Raw genomic sequence first — 17,232 nt, forward strand, 5'->3', positions numbered from 1 at the left:
ATTGCAATCTCATCTCAAGCAAAATAACCACAGAAAATGACAATCAACACACATAACACAATGAACTTATCTTCTGTTCAGTCTATTTCTTCTTCTTCCTCCTCCTCTTCCTCTTCATTCATCATCTCTTTCATTGTCTCCTTCATCTGCTGATGGAAAATGCAACAGAAGATGACTCGAGCTGCGTTGAAAGCTTTGCTGCTGTCATTTGCAATCATTTCAATCACTTTCGATAAGAAGCAGAAAATGGAAGATCTTCAAACTTTTGGAGTGCCTGGCAAAACAATCAGAAAGAATTGGCCTGAGAAAAGGAGAAGAGAATGCAACTTAAAGTTTTGCATCCAAACTTCATCTCTGTTTAATAGTTGAGAGAAAGTTTTTTTCGCAATTTTTGTTTCTATTTTGTTTGTTTCAAAACAATTTTTTTTCTTTTTCTTTTAAATAAATTCTTTATGCTGTTAGAAAGTTTGTTGCATTTTGTAATTTCAAGTTATTCGATCAGCTCACAATTTATCTTCAGAAAATGTATGATTATTTTCTTTCAAATTTTTTCTAGAATTTCACGAACAAAATTGATTTCCAAAAGATTGGAACTCAAAAAATATAATGGAAACACAGGCATTTGAAATTTGATAAATTTGTTTGTGAAGGATTATTATTTTGTTTAATCAAAATATTTGTTTTCAATGAAAGATTGATAAAGTGTTTAAAAGAAGATTGCAAAAACAAAGATAAGTTTAAAGAAAAAAGAAAAATAAATAAAGTGATGGAAAAATAGATAACACAGTATAATTATAATATTTTCCTTCCAAAAATGATGATGATTGAATAATATTATTTCAATAATCTCTTTCTTAAGCTTTTCGTGATTGTCTTTCACATTCTCATTTTTGAAACAAATGTTTTCTTCAAAACCTATGTGGAAAAAATAAATATTAAATCTTGAATGATTGTTTGATTTGAAAAAAGAACGGGCAAATGGTTCTTAAAAGCCATCTCACAAATCTTTATTAAACAAAAAAATAATTAAAGAGAGCATGTTGTTTTTTTATTTAAAGAAGAATGATATGTGGAAAAATCGGTATTTATTTATCAGCCTCCCATTCAGATGCATCAGCTCCATCTCCATCCCCATCTGATGATGTATCTGTTTCACGCACATAATCTTTCTTTGAAGATTCATCTTCGTGAAACATTTCAGTGTCAGCCTCTTCTTTCTCTTCTTCTGGACCAAAAGCTTCATTTTCAAGAGTTTTGCATTCCTTATCTCTGTGATTCATAACATTCAACGCAAAAACGGAAAACTCAACTTTTCGATTTCTGAAAAGCAAAAATGAATAGTTTTATTTTTGCATTCAATTTTCATCACTCCATGTGAAGCCATAAACAAACAAAGAACTGTTCACAATGCTTTTGAAATGTTTTTGCAATCCCCGGAGATTGGATCTGAATAAGTGTGAAATAACATTTAATTGAAAAAAAGAAGAAAAACTTTTATCAGAGAAAACAGAACCCCACAAAATGCTCTGAATGATAGACAGTCTTGTTCGTGAATTCATTCTCACTTAAAAAGGAACACACTTTCCATTGAACAGAGGGAATTTCTATTCAGGAACGAATAAACTTTTTTGATTAACGGAAGTGACACAAAAGCAGGTCGATTGGCAACAGGATAAACAAATGCTTTTCCTCCACGTTCCTGAGCACCGAAAATCCATATATGCTTCTTCGCACGACTTAACAAAAAAGTTCAATTTATAATTAAGTTTCGATAGATAAAGAATCAAAAACTCTCTTGTATTTTCGCCTTCTTCAAATAGCTTCGTCAATTTCAACTATGCGGCCAGGACCTCCTATGGGAGTTTGGATTCCTCCTATCATCCGAACGCATGTTCTCGGGCGAATGCAATAATGATATAAAACACCTTGTCTTTCTCATGAAGTGAGAGATGATATTTGTTTTTTTATGAGGCGACGGTTAAAGAAATTAAGATCTGAATAAGATTTGAAATTGAAAGCCTAGATTTTGAAAACGGAGTTCCTGTTCTATGAGAGACTTCTTTTCGGCATTTGTGGCATCTGAAGAACCATTTTCCTTCACTTCCTCTAATTAAATTCATTAATGAACGACAAGTTGCTATTGTGCATCTTCTTTTTGTGTTCACAGTATTATCGTGGAGCCATTGCATTGTTTCTTCATTTTGAAAAAAATATTCAATAAATTCTGTTTTTCTGCAATTTAATGATACAATATATGACATTCGTTTATGTTTTTTGGTATAATAAGTTTATTATTTCATAAATAAAATCTATTATTTCATTCACAAATATTCAAAAATTTTTATGGGTTAATCAAAAATTTTAAAAATAAATTTGATTTTTCCACTGATAAACGAGTGAGTTTTCTTTTCAAAAGCATTTTGAACATATGGTGAAAAATATTTTTCTTCGGGCATTTTCATTAAAAAAAATATGCACTTTTCATGGACTTTTTGAAATCAAAAAAACTCAATAAAATAGGGTTCATTTTTTGACAGATGTGATATGACACAAAACATTTTGTTTTTATATCAATGATGCCTGTCAACGGATATGTAAGTCAAATTTTTTTTGAATTCTGAGAATGCTAAATAAAGTTATGAGAGAAATAATTTTTTTGTACTTTGTGCAAAAAAAGCTTGAAAGTCCGTATTTTCCCCCATATGATCAAAAGTTTATTTTAAATTTTGGAAAGTTGGTGAATGTGTTTCACATTCCCAAGAATTCCTCAAATGTTTTGGATTAAACAAATTTTGGATGAAATTTCTGGTTGTGTGAAAAATACAAAGATTTATTCCAAACTATTTCTGAAATAAGATCATAATAAGTCTTGTATACACATGCAAATAAATATAGAAAATTGTTTAAATTGAGAAAAATAAAAGAAATTATTGAGTAGAACAAAATTCATAAAGCAAAGTATTTTGTCACATTTGAAAAAGATTTTCAAGTGAAAAAATTGTGCCTTTCAAAATAACTTATATTTTTTGACATTTTTCATCAATTGCTTATTTATTATTTTGTGTATTCATTAATTTTCTACCTCATTTTATTGAAAAAAAGAAATATCAGAACTTAATCTTTAACCATAAGAAAAATTTTATGAAATGACGAATGCTTTTATCTCTGAACTCGATTATTTTGGATTGGCAAGATATGTTTCGGGAGAAATGAAGACAATCAACAACGTTGACGGGAAAATAAATAAATAAAAGATAAATAAAATAAATAAATAAATAAAGTGAAGAAATAAATACACAAGCAATATATATACATAAATAAATATAAATCAGAATTTCTCTCCAACTGAATGTTGCGCTCTTCATCTTTCTTTTGATTCATTTCATTCTTCGATTTCCCTTCTCAAACAAAATCTTTCTTTTCTTTCTTCTCTTTCTTCAATTCCTTTTTCCTTTTTCCTTTTTCCTTTTTCCTTTTTCCTTTTTCCTTTTTTTAACTTTCCTTCCATTCCTTTTTTTCTTTTCTTTCATGTTCTCTGATTTCGATGAAGAATTTGAATAAATTCAAAAAGACACTTTGATTGATGATGAAGAAGATGAATTATGATAATTTTGATTGAAAGAGATGAGCTTCAAAAGAGATGAATAATGAATGAGAAATCAGCAGCAGAATTGGCAGATGGATGAATGAAATGAAAAAGCACAAATTGGTTAGTTGAAGAGTTGATTAAATTGCAATTGAGAGATACTGTATACCCGCTATGGATCCATCTCGATGATGTCAATCAATATTATCTATTTATGAATGTCTGATGGTTATTATCATCTAGTATAATAAGGAGGATAGACAATTATAATATGATAGAGATCGTTTTATGTATATCTGATGGTAGTCGTCATTTAGTGTAATAAGCTGGAATAGGTGATGGTTATATGATAGAGATCATGAGGAGATTGCTGATACTCTTAGGTGTTTCTCATGATTAGATATTCAGTGATGTTCTATAAAGATGGAGTAATTGATTGGTGTAATCGAGATATATCCATAGCGTGTATACCATATCTCCAAGAAGGAGAATTAGCTAAAACATTAACTGGAAGTGTTCAAGTTGGTAAATTAGTGTTGAACCTATGCCGAAAATTGATGTTTTCGTTGATGAAATACATGAGTTGAACATGAGTTGAACATGAGTTGAACATGAGTTGAACATGAGTTGAACATGAGTTGAACATGAGTTGAACATGAGTTGAACATGAGTTGATATCGTTGATGTTATTGTTGGTGTGAAAATTGATGTGACCGTTTGTGAAATCGTAAATAAAAATAGTTGATTTTGTTTTTTGTTTTATAGTAAATGGGTCGGAAGAAGATATACGCAACTGTGGAAGAAGCGAAAGCGGCTCAATAGAAACAAATTAAACAGTTTCAGGAAAAACGTAAGGAAGAAACTAAGTATCACAACGAACATGTGTCTGAAAAACAGAAGAAATTGATTTAGATTCTGAGGAGAAAGCTTATCGAAAGTGATGAGCTGTTAGATGAGTTGATGGAAAAAGTTAATGGTTGTTTTCCTGCACCGTGTGGACAGGTTAAGCTGTACATGTGATGTGTAAATTGAAGAAACATAACAAGTGGTACACGTTATTTGTGTCGTAGGTTGTTTCAAACAGTGTCCACTGTGGCGTTGTGGTGGATTGCCAACATCTATATTTTTTGAACAAATGGCAATGAAGTGGATTTCCACATCGATGTTTTTCACATGATTTGGGGTTTATTTTGGTGTATTTAGCTTGAAAAAGTGTAAATCGGTAGACAGGATACCAAATTGTGGAAATATCGAGATGCTGGGGGAAGGGAAATATTGAGTTAAATCTCCGTGCTGGAAGCGTAGTCAGGTAGTCAGGTAGTCAGGATTTTTTAAGTTCATCTGAAAAGAGCTGCCAACATGAGCATTTTACCTCTAATTTACTATGATTTTGAGGGTTTTTATTTATTTTCGACTATGTTGTCACTCTGCCACATTGCCACATGGTATCGTTGATGGCACACATTGTTTATTCGTTGGTGGCACACACTTTTTGTGTAGTTTGTGTATTAATGATTCCAAAAATACGAATGTGTTTTGTTGATTTCCACAGAACAGTCCATGTCATCTTCATCTTCTCTTCGTTTGAGGAGTTGTTCGTACTCTGGCTTGAGTTTGTAATGCAACACTCGGCCTTCTTTTCCACCAATTCTCTTGTGCTCACATCTGTCTTTAATTTCCAGTTGGAATGAGCGATCGTTCTTGTATTCAACTGGTCTGAAACAAAGTGCTTCAGAATATCTTCACACTTCTTTGAACTTAATGAAATGCTCCTGACAGAACACATCGATGACGGAGAGTGATGCTGCAATGATATCTTCCTTTGCCTCAGTTGTTGGGATAACCCTTGTGTTGAAATTGGTGAGATATTTGCTGAGGAAATAACAGAGAAGTTGTTCATAGAATTCATAGTCGAAAGAGCTTGTGAAATCTTTGAAGAATGTGAGATTGTTCTTGTATTTTGAGTAACAATCACAAACAACACATATCCTGTTGCCGATCTCAATCTTTGCCGTGTATGTGTGATCTGTCACAAATATGAAATTAGCTACGTTCTCAGCTGTTCTTCTTGGCTGATTCTTCTCATTGACTCTGATTGATGAATCTGTGATTACACTCTTCAATGCATCAAAGTTAGCTGTTCGATCATCTCCAACATTCTTCAATTCGTCGAGTACAATCAGCATTTTACCTTCGACGATGGAGTTGAACTGTCCTGTCAGTTCTGTAATCTCTGTGACATTTGCACATGAATATCCTGCCAACAGTTCAGCAAGAACATTTGTCCAGACATTCTTTCCAATACCTTGCAAACCTTTGAGAACAAGTGATGTTTCTGCTTTTTTTCCAGGATTTTGAACAATTGACAAAATCCAACAGAGGATGTATTGATAGAGTTCATCGTTGTTGTTGGCAATAACATCTCGTGTGAAATCAAGGAATGGTTTGATTGTTTCATCATTTTGTTCGTTTGCAATTTCGTATTTGAACCCATGGAACAGAGAGAATATTCGAGGGTTATTTGAGTGAAGCTTCACCCCATCAATTGATAGAACATGAGAGTATTGTTCGAAAGCTGTCTCAACTGAGAGAGTCTTTTTATCATCATGCAAGAGTTTTATTGTTTTTAGGAGTTCGTTCATTGCTGATTTTGTCTTGAATGTTATCGAATAACAAGAGGAGTGAATGTCAAACTCTTTCACAATGAATTCCATCCTTGCTTCCACAAACCTCAGAACTTTTGTGAGATCTTCGGCGACTTCCGACAGTGTGGAGTATTGTTTTCGACAAGCTTTATCCCTGATTTCAGAGAATGAGAACGATGAGTTGAGATCTGTTTCATGAACAGTAATCTCTCGTGGAGGTTCTTCCTTTTTCTCATTCTCTTTTCTGAGGAGTGGAATGATCACATCGTTGTTATATGTTTGATTCAATCTCTTGACAATCTTTTGAAGAACAAATGGATGTTTCTTGTTGTCTCTGTATCTGTTTCATTTCTCTTCAAAGCGAGTGATTGCATTTGCTGTCAGAGCAACTGTCTCTCTGATTTGAGTGAAAAGAAAATCAATCGATTCGTTGTCGAAACAGTTAATGTTGACGAGGGAGTTGAGAGCTGTAAATTACAGGAAAAAAGTTAACTCAGAATCATGTGACAATGAACCTATGTCATTATGTATTTCAACATCTTTGAGTCAATCAACAAGAGCAAGAGCAACAGTTGGAAACATATCAACGACACCATCTTGTGTGAGAAGATTGTGTGGTTCAGCTGCCATTGTCGCTGATGTATTATCTGTTTTGAGGTCAATACCGAACACGTCAAGAACACTTTCGAGTGATGAAAAATCTGTGAGCTCTCTGTAATTGTTGAGGGGAATGTATTTGGTGATGATTCTCTTGCCGTCTTTCATCTCTCTGTATGAAGAGTCAGCTTGAACAACAAGTCTCTGTTTTCCATCCCCAATACCTGCAAAAATGTCGATATCGTTCTCTGGACTCGTGAGCACTTTGGTTTGTGATGAACATTTGAGGGGATAACCATACAGCTCACAATAAATGTGAAGACCACCATGAGCTGTTTGTGCAAGTCCGACATTTCGGGGGAGTTTGTCGAGAATGGAATTCCTGATCGTTTTCGTTTGTTCAGCTTGAAGGCATTTGTTGATATCAACATCAACGACACAAAGATCCTCACATTTGCTGATATCGACAGCTGTTCCAGTGTATCGTTGACACTGCTTCTTGTCAGAGTATTTCTTGTAGTCGAACAAGTCAACAAGGTGATCTTTCATTCGTTCTCCCAGCGTTTGCTGTTCTGTTGACATTGAATCAATTAGTTGTTGGATCACGTTGTCAGAGTCTGGTTAGGGGTTTGTCATATTATAATAATAAAAAAACACATTTTTTTGTAACAGATTTATTTTTGAAACGTGCATTCTCGGGGAAGATGATATTGAGGTTAATGTTGAACTTTGACGGGGAACAGTTAATTTTCACATATAATGTATTTTGCCCAATTTGCTCAGTTTGCCCGTTTGCCCACATATTTTGTAGAAAATAATTGACCCTGTGCACCCTGTGCATACTGTGCAGACGTTAAAGCACGGAGATTTAACTCAATATTTCCACACTACAGCATCACTCACATGACATGCCCAATTAACCTGTCCACACGGTGCAGGCAAATAACCATTAACTTTTTCAATCAACTCATCTAACAGCTCATCACTTTCGATAAGCTTTCTCCTCAGAATCTAAATCAATTTCTTCTGTTTTTCAGACACATGTTCGTTGTGATACTTAGTTTCTTCCTTACGTTTTTCCTGAAACTGTTTAATTTGTTTCTATTGAGCCGCTTTCGCTTCTTCCACAGTTGCGTATATCTTCTTCCGACCCATTTACTATAAAACAAAAAACAAAATCAACTATTTTTATTTACGATTTCACAAACGGTCACATCAATTTTCACACCAACAATAACATCAACGATATCAACTCATGTTCAACTCATGTTCAACTCATGTTCAACTCATGTTCAACTCATGTTCAACTCATGTTCAACTCATGTTCAACTCATGTTCAACTCATGTTCAACTCATGTTCAACTCATGTTCAACTCATGTATTTCATCAACGAAAACATCAATTTTCGGCATAGGTTCAACACTAATTTACCAACTTGAACACTTCCAGTTAATGTTTTAGCTAATTCTCCTTCTTGGAGATATGGTATACACGCTATGGATATATCTCGATTACACCAATCAATTACTCCATCTTTATAGAACATCACTGAATATCTAATCATGAGAAACACCTAAGAGTATCAGCAATCTCCTCATGATCTCTATCATATAACCATCACCTATTCCAGCTTATTACACTAAATGACGACTACCATCAGATATACATAAAACGATCTCTATCATATTATAATTGTCTATCCTCCTTATTATACTAGATGATAATAACCATCAGACATTCATAAATAGATAATATTGATTGACATCATCGAGATGGATCCATAGCGGGTATACAGTATCTCTCAAATGTTGAAGAAGAAGAAGAAGAAAGAGAAGGAGAAGACGATAAAAACGAAGGAGATGCTGGAAAATATGAAATAAAAATAAATTATTATTGTTAAAGTTCATTTTCGAAGCAAACAGATAAGATATTTCCAATCGAATGATGAAATAAATAATAAATAATCTTTTTAGCAGTTTTTTGAATGGAAAGTGTATGCTCAGAAGAAATGAACCTTTTTCCCCCCCAATAACTACAAATGAATGAAATAATCACTAGGATTTCAAGAAATATAAAATCTTTTTTTTCATTTCTTCTAGCATCGCATAATTCTCGATCATGGTGTCTTCGTATCCCTCTTCTTCCATCTTTTCAAACACATTTCTTTTTGTCATTTTTCTTTTTGCTTCTTCAGTTTCATCGTACTCTTTTTCTTTCAATTTTTCTGAAACATTCAAGAAAAATGTCAAGCATTCACATTCCATTTCGCTTTCTATCATTGGCTGCTGAATCTCCTCCAAACAGAGATTAATATCTCCGCCTTTCAGCAAGCCATCAACTCCCACTGCTCTGTATTCCACTGCACTGAGCAATGTGTAAATGCATTGGCTGCCAATTTCCCTGTGATTATCCTTTGCTGCTCGAAACAACTGAACTATGCTCCAAAAAAGCCCAATAAGTTCTTCATACTTCATTCGACAACTTTAAAAATAAATAACTAACGTTTGAAGCCATCTTATCTAAATATGCTCTTCTTTCGTTTCTTTTCCTCGTTCCACTTCTTTCTTCTTCCAATCAACTCTTCTTGTCAAATCTTCCAGTTCTCTTCTTGCTTCTCTCACAAAATGCAGCTCATTCACAATCAGTCCTTCAAGACTTTTGCTTTCGTAAAATCTTCCCATCAAAAACTTCCAAGCTGATTGATACGCCAGATGTGATAGATTTCTGCATTCTTGATGGTATTGGATGATCTCTCTGATTTCATTCAAATACAGTTTCTGCTCGAGAAACTTAAAAACAAATGTGAAAAATTACAGCAACATCAAAAATGAAATAGAAATGTTCATACATCATTATCATTAATGCAGCTCAAAGCCAACAAAGCCATTTCCACTTCTTTTTGAGCTTCCTCGCTTTCCTCTTTCTTCAACGCAACTTTCAAAAGGCAAGGCACACAAATTTGAAGCAAGCTAAATAGGTAGAGGAAGCTTTGAGTAATATAGCATTCACAGGAATCAATTAAAAGCTTTTCGTTCTTTTCTTCCATATTCTCATTTTCATCAATTATCATCTCTCTTATTCTTTTGACCAATAATGATTCATCAAAAGAATATAAAAAAAAGCATTTCAATTTCTTTATACAACCCGCTTGCTTCAATAGCACAGCTGATTTTTCAAATGATAATTTCTTTTCTTCAATCATTTGATCTATTCTGTTGAACAGCTCAACCGTGAAAACCTGTCTAAATTCTTCTTCATCCATTTCATCAACCATTTCATTCATTTCAAGGATTTTAACTTTCTGTTCTATTTCTGGGCAGTCTTCCAGCTCATAAAACAATTCTGTAAAGATTTAATAAAAATTTCAAAAATACACAAAATTTCACAACTTCAAAACCAAAATCGAAGATGAGCAAATTTGTGAACATGTGTGTGATAGGCGTTTCTCGGATTTCGTCTTTGGTCACATCATCAGAGTCCTCTTTCATTCTTATTGAAAAAACGGCATGTTCAGTTTGCATGGCAAAGCGCTTCAAAAAGAAGGAAAATGAAAAAGCACAAACGATGAGTTTGCATCAGAAAACAAAGCAGAAGCAACGGTTGCATCATGCGCGTTTTGGTAAGAGCTGGAAATCAAGTGTTGCATTGATCATTTTTCCTTAATAGAAGAAGTATTCATCTTTTTTTTTTCACTTTTTCTTGAATAACTCGATATCATGAAGTTAATGAAAGAACAAATATGGAGTTAACGAAAAGAAAAATCAGAAATTATTTGGAGAAAATGAAAATGAGTGTATTGGCGTTTGTTTTCAAATTCGAAGTTGAATAATGAATTCAGAGGAGGATTGACAAAATGAAAAGAGATAAAATTCCAAAAGATGCTCAAAAGTCTGTTTCTTGTTTCGCCTCATAAAAAGAAAATAATAATCTTGTTTGTATTGAGGAAAGGGGAAAACAAATTTTTATATTTTTGCTGAGAAACAGAATGAATAAATACTTCTCGAAAAAGTGAACAGGCATGACATTTGAAGAAGTCAAGCAAAACAAAGGATTTTCTTCCTTGCCGTTGAATCACAAATGATTTTGTGAAATACACTGAGGCAATTGAATTGTTTTCTCGACAAGTCTGAAATCGCTTTGAAAATATCAAAGCATGATTGTTGATGAAAAGAAAAAGAAAGAAATAGACAACGAAAGAGAAACACAAAATCAAAAATGTGATTGTTGGAAAGAAACAGATGCAAACAGCAAAAAGAAAATTATTATTTTTTCGCCATCATCTTCTCCTCCTCCTTCTTTTCTCTTCCAAAATACACTGACAACATTTCTTTTGCTCAATAAAGAAGTTGGAAATCCTCAATGGGTATTTTCTTCTTCTTTTCTTTTCTGATTCTGCGTATCCTTCATCAGGTTCAGCAAGCTCTGTTGCAATGACCACACTCTCAAGGCAGCTGATCCACCAGAAGCAACAAGGCATCACGAATGATAGGCAGCTCGGAAATAACAAAAGAGAGCTCCGGAAATCACTGACGGTAAACCAAATAACAGGAAATGATAGAAATGATTTTTCTTTTGCTGCAGGAATTAGGAAGTGTGTGGTGTCCTGCTCCCTTAACAATATCGATGGGATGCATGCCACAGTCAGTATCAGGAAGTCAACACAACTCCTTTCATATTCTCTGCATCTTCTTTATCTCCTTTGTCTTCTGGTATTGTGTCTTTGCTCATATTTCCTCTGTCAATTTTTCAAGTCTCATGCGATTTCCATTTGGCATGTCTGTTTCAATCCCAGTTGCGTAATTATCTTAGGAATAAAAGACAGGTTTGGAACGGCAAAGTTCAATTAATATTATTTATAAAGATTAATTGAATATATAAATATAAAAAGAGGGGGAAGAAGAAGATGATGATGATGAAGACATTTGACAATTGAAGCAAATGAAATGGGGCTTCCGAGGAAGGAAGGGATGCTCATCTTTCTGTGCTTGAAGGACGTGGCTCTTCGGCTTGCATGATTGGAAGGTATCAAATGTCAACGAGATTGCGGATGAGGAAGATAAATCCTGATGAAAATAAAGAAAATGAGTTGGCTGTGCTTCAACAACAAGGAGGAAGATAAATGGAAAGGTTGGCATTAATTCATCGATGCTCATGCTGTGATTGCAATGCATTTGAAATGCATTCTCTGATGCACAATGCACAAAATATAATGGACCATGCGCTGACATAGAAGCTGAGCGAAACAACAGCTTTGTTGAAAAACAAACGATGAAAACAAAAGCCATCGAATTCTCTTTCATTGGCTGTGGCAACAAAGAAAGCAAACTTCGAGTGATAATCGCCTTGCTTGCTCAAAATGGCTGCCTCTTCGAATAATGAAATCCAGTTGAAGTCGAACAGAATGTTGTTCGAATGCCAAAAAAACCCGACATTTTGATGCCTCGTTGATGATGTTTCCAATCTGTTTTGAAGCAAAAGCGGAATCAGAAATAGAATTTCGTCGCTTTCCATGTCTGTCTGGCACAGTTCGAGAAACAGGAAAACAAAAAAAAAATTATTATTGATATTTTGGGGCTTTCATTTTTTCATTGATTTTTTGCTTGTTTTTGCGATTAATGTCCTTCCCTCGATATTGCCAGTTGCTTTCCTTGCCAAAAAAGCTTCTCCTTTGCCTTATGCTCCAAAATTCTATATAATTTTTATGCAGATTTTGTCCTTCACAGAATTCCATCCATAAATCTTCATTCAATAAAGCATCAGTTGAATTTGTTTTCATCTCTTGCACCTAATAATAAATTATGAAAATCATGTATCTGGGTAACTTCATTTGTTTCCCAATTGCTATATAATAATCAGCTCTATTCTCATCGCATTGCTCTCCAAAGAGGAAATAGGCCATTTCAACAATAACTCATATTCCTGCACTCTGGAGAGGATACAGATGGAAATATCTTCACAACAAATAGAACAATAAAAAATACACATTCTTCTTCTTTTTTTTTGTGTGAGTAATTGATAAAATTGTTGTGTTACCATTGGTTATCCAATTGACAAAAATTATCAGACAGAATTTCAAAAATATTGCATTGCCTCATTTCTTGTTGTTTCCACAGGAATTAATATTCCTTGTTCTAAAGGTTATGTTCACCCACGGAATTCTCAATCAGTGAATGCATAATTCCAGTTCTTTCAAATCTGATGATCATGGAATCCATAACAACAAACTGAGAAATAACAAAGCGTTCTTTTGCTTCTTAAACACAAGTCGAAAATGACCTCGCAAGAAAGAATGGTTTGTATGAGTTTATTTATCAACTTATTTTGATTTAATTTGTCATGTATTTCTTTAATCCTTATGTGTGAATTTTTAATTTGAATGGAAATATTATTGTTGTTTTCCGGCTGCAATATATTTTCAAAAATGCAGGCAACTGGCGCCACAAAAAAGTTCAATAGTTTGCATTCATTTTTGCATTTTAATTCTTATATATTGAATTTCTTTCTTTGAAGAATTATATTCAAAACTGGAGCATTACAGCGAAGATGAGCAGAAACATAAAATCATTGAAATGAATGAAGTTATTGATAAAATGGATGAAGAAGAATTTGAATCAGTTTTCACAAAAGAGATGTTTGATAAAATAGACAAAATGATTGAAGAAAGGAAAATATCGATGGAAAATGCAATTTTGTTGTTGAAGAACATTGGATACTTCAACGCATTGTGCATTATTTTGAGTACTTCTTTTGGAAGTTCTTCATTGGGCAAGAGATTTGAGAAGATGATTGTTGAAGAAGAACAGAAAAAAGAAGGGAAAAATGAAAAGCTTCTTGTTGACCTTTGCGAATGCATTCCTTTGCTTAGCTTTTCCTCTTCATCGGAATTGTTTTTAATTTGTGTGCCTTGTCTTCTGAAAGTTGCATTGAACAAGGAGGAAAGCAAAGAAGCACAAAAAGACGTGGAAATGGATTTGTTAGCTTTGAGCTGCATTTGTGAATATTATGTATGAGCATAGATGCTACACTTTTGATGTTATTATAACTTTTTTTTTGAATGTTTTAAGAAAGTGCCAAAAGAATTGTATTTAAATGAAATCAAAGAGATCATCAAATATCATCAAGAGCATTGCAACTTGACACGACTTGCCTATCAGTCTGCTTGGCAGTTTTTATTTTGCAGATTGTTATGTGATGGAAGATTGGAAGAAGTTATGGTGATTGAACTGCATTTTGTCGGAGAAGCAATAAGAGAACTGGAAGAGCTGACAAAATCCATTGATTGGAAGAGAAACAAAGAAGAGAATGAAAAAGTAACGAAGGAAATGATTCATTTAGCGAGATGGCTAGTAACGCTGAAATTTTTCTTGGAATACTGTGAGTTACAGGATAAAGAACAAGTTGGCCTTATTAACCTCGTTGTTCAGATTTTTCAAGCCTCAAAGGATTATCAAATTGAAATGTGCAACTTTTGCATTTTTTTATTTGGAAGAGCAGCTGGTTGCAAAGCTGTGGAAATTGAAGACTTGTTGGAGAGCGGTGTCACTGATGTCATCTTGGAGGAAATTCAGCTTCCAACGTTGATGGACGATATTGCCTTTGAAAGCTTGGCATTTTTTATGAATGTTTCAAGGGAATTTAATAAAAAAAGGAAAAATGAAATGAGAGAAGAAGAAGAAGAGGATGATGATGATGAGGAGGAGGAGGAGGAGGAAGAAGAAGAAGAGGAAGAAGAGGAAGAAGAAGAAGAAGAAGAAGAAGAAGAAGAAGAAGAGGAAGAAGAGGAAGAAGAGGAAGAAGAGGAAGAAGAGGAAGAAGAGGAAGAAGAATATGATGACGAAGAGAAGGATGAAGAGAAGGATGAAATAGAAGAAGCGAAAAGAAAGATGATGAAAATGAAGATGTTTGAAAAGATGGAAGAAGAAGGATACGAAGATATCATCACAAGCTTTTATGGAACATTTGAATTTTTTTGCAGAGCTTATTCTCCTAATATTCCGTTAGATATTTCAAATTATTTTTTAAATATTTGAGGAAATGAGATGCATTTCTGCTTGTAACTCAAGATTTTTTAATCGATTTATTTTTTGAATCATTTCATAATTAAAATAATAAACTTTTTGAATATTTATTTTTACGAATCACTCCAACAATTATTTAAATAATAATTCATCAAAACTACCCACTATTTTCTCAAAAAAATTGCTTGTTCCATCGCTTTCACAACGATTTTTTATTCAAAAAGGGAATTTTCATTTTGTTTCATCATTTCCATGGCCTGTTTCGCTTTTTCATCAAACATGCCTGATGTCTCATCTTTTTCGCTCTCTGTTCTTTAAGAATTCTCAAAATGTCAAAGAACTGAAGCTTTGCAGAGTCTGAGAAGGAACTGCTTCTGATGGAGAGAAATGCTTGAAGTGAAAAACTTCAATAAATTTCAGCCGTCGCCCATCTATTTTTCAATGAACAAGTCGGCATCAAAATCAAAGGATAGGAAAGAGACTCTTTCGAATTGGCTTTTATCTTTAAGGCGATAGTCAAACAGAGCAGATGAAAAAAGATGAAACAAGCTAAAAATCTTCAGCCAAATTCCACATTTTGCATTAAATGCACACACAACATAAATTCAAAAATAGAGTGAAATTTCTTCATCAATGAGAATGCAGCATGTTCATTCATAAGAAAAAAAGAGAGAGAACGAAACACCAAAAGATAAATGAAGTGAATGAAAAATAAAAGTGAATCAGCAATGAACAAAATAATCTTCAACATATTGAATCAAAACATAACCACCAAATATCCCTTTAAAAAAACAATAACGCAAACTTATAATGCCATCTTCATATCCTTCTTCTTCCAATCTGTCAAACACCTTTCTTTTCATGTCTTTTTGTTTTGCTTTTTCGTTTTCTTTTTTATTCACCTTCTTCAACCTTTCACTAACATTTTCGAAAAATTTCAAACAATCCTCAACTGATGTTTTCATAAAATCAAATCGGACAATTTCTCCCAAAGCTATATTTACAGCTCCACTTTTCAACAAATCCTCAATTTCCACAGTAGTGTTATAAGATACAGTTTTTAATAATCTAATGCATTCTTCACAAATTTCTCTGTGATTATCCTTTGCTACTCGATACACCTGAACAATGCTCTCAATAAGAACAGCACGTTCTTCATTCCTTAATTGACACTTTCCGAAATAAATATTCACTGTTTCGAGCCATCTCTCCAAAAGATTTTTTTCTTCCATTTCCTTCAATTTATCTTCATTTTTCTTCCAATCTACACATTTCATCAACTCTTCCAATTCTCTTGCTGCCTCTCTCGTAAAATGCAGCTCATTCGCAATAACTTCTTCCAGGCTTTTGTCCCAGTAAAATTTGTTCATCAAAAACTGCCAAGCTGACTGATAAGCAACTCGCGTCAAGTTGCGATGCTCCTGATGATATTGGATGATTTCTGTTATCTTATTCAAATACAGTTCTTGTTCAACATACTGAAAATAAAAATAATGAAAATAATACAATGATATCAAAAGTGTAACATAAACACTCATACATGATAATCACTGACGTTTCTCAAAGCCATTAAAGCGATTTCCACCTCTTTTTGTATTTCCTCGTTTTCCTCTTTCTTCAATGCAATCTTCAGAAGACAAGGCACACAAATTGATAGTAATTCGGGTGGGAAACCAGATCTTAGAGAAATATAGCATTCGCAAAGATCAATCATCAGCTTTTCATTCTTTTCTTCTTTTTTCTGTTCTTCTTCAACAATCATTTTCTCAAAGCTTCTATTCAATGAAGACTCTTGAAAACCGGAAAGCCAAATATTTTTTATAACTCTGCAATATCCAGCATGCTTCAACAGTAAAATTGCATTTTTCATGGAAAGCTTCCTTTCTTCAATCATTTTATCCATTTTATCGAACAACTCTGTTGTGATAATGGATTTGAATTCATTATAATTCATTTCATCAACTATTTCATTCATTTCTCCAATTTTCTGCTTCTGTTCAGCTTCAGTGAATTGTTCCAACTGTGAAAGTATCTCTAAAAAAATTGAAAAATCAAAAGGGAAAAAAGAAGCATTTATTTTTTAAACCAACAATTTCTTATCACGTTTTGCAAACCGAGAAATATTAGCTTTTTTGAAGGTGGATGTGAAATCGCAAAATGAATTCAAAACAACAAATAAATTCATTTTCGAAATATTCGTTGAATATTCGAATTAAAAGAATTAAAAACACAAAATCAAAATTTTTTAAATAATACAGGATTCGAAGCCTCTTTTGCCATCAATGATTTTTGCCTCAAAGCAAGAAAATCAATGAAGCAAAATTGTCCTTCTTTTGTCAAAATAAATAAGGGTGGCCAACCTATAATTTTATAACTGATTTTTTAT

At 33.4% G+C, this 17,232-nt stretch overlaps 5 protein-coding genes across 5 annotated transcripts; 1 reads left to right on the top strand and 4 right to left on the bottom strand.

Annotated features, from left to right (window-relative positions):
* Positions 1-5,328: 5,328 nt before the first annotated feature.
* On the bottom strand, positions 5,329-6,228 carry MONOS_16498 (putative Poxvirus D5 protein; the record flags this gene model as incomplete). The annotated part of the gene is made up of 1 exon (XM_067869406.1): positions 5,329-6,228. One exon carries the CDS (start codon positions 6,226-6,228, stop codon positions 5,329-5,331), a length of 900 nt encoding a protein of 299 aa, XP_067723173.1.
* Positions 6,229-6,777: 549 nt separating this feature from the next.
* MONOS_16499 (uncharacterized protein) lies at positions 6,778-7,410 on the bottom strand (the record flags this gene model as incomplete). The annotated part of the gene is made up of 1 exon (XM_067869407.1): positions 6,778-7,410. One exon carries the CDS (start codon positions 7,408-7,410, stop codon positions 6,778-6,780), a length of 633 nt encoding a protein of 210 aa, XP_067723174.1.
* Positions 7,411-9,347: 1,937 nt separating this feature from the next.
* MONOS_9719 (uncharacterized protein) lies at positions 9,348-10,474 on the bottom strand (the record flags this gene model as incomplete). Its single annotated transcript, XM_067880245.1, has 5 exons — positions 9,348-9,617; positions 9,677-9,762; positions 9,973-10,170; positions 10,226-10,317; positions 10,392-10,474. The coding sequence occupies 5 exons, from the start codon at positions 10,472-10,474 to the stop codon at positions 9,348-9,350; spliced, it is 729 nt and encodes a 242-aa protein (XP_067723175.1).
* A 2,569-nt stretch (positions 10,475-13,043) lies between these two features.
* MONOS_9720 (uncharacterized protein) lies at positions 13,044-15,003 on the top strand. Its single transcript, XM_067880247.1, has 4 exons — positions 13,044-13,120; positions 13,256-13,283; positions 13,339-13,832; positions 13,893-15,003. Exons 1-4 carry the CDS (start codon positions 13,100-13,102, stop codon positions 14,856-14,858), a joined length of 1,509 nt encoding a protein of 502 aa, XP_067723176.1. The 5' UTR covers positions 13,044-13,099; the 3' UTR covers positions 14,859-15,003.
* A 565-nt stretch (positions 15,004-15,568) lies between these two features.
* On the bottom strand, positions 15,569-16,821 carry MONOS_9721 (uncharacterized protein; the record flags this gene model as incomplete). Its single annotated transcript, XM_067880248.1, has 3 exons — positions 15,569-15,627; positions 15,790-16,324; positions 16,387-16,821. 3 exons carry the CDS (start codon positions 16,819-16,821, stop codon positions 15,569-15,571), a joined length of 1,029 nt encoding a protein of 342 aa, XP_067723177.1.
* Positions 16,822-17,232: the final 411 nt, after the last annotated feature.

Source organism: Monocercomonoides exilis, assembly GCF_001643675.1.
Source record: "Monocercomonoides exilis strain PA203 chromosome Unknown scaffold38-1042076, whole genome shotgun sequence".
Lineage (NCBI taxonomy): Eukaryota > Preaxostyla > Oxymonadida > Polymastigidae > Monocercomonoides > Monocercomonoides exilis.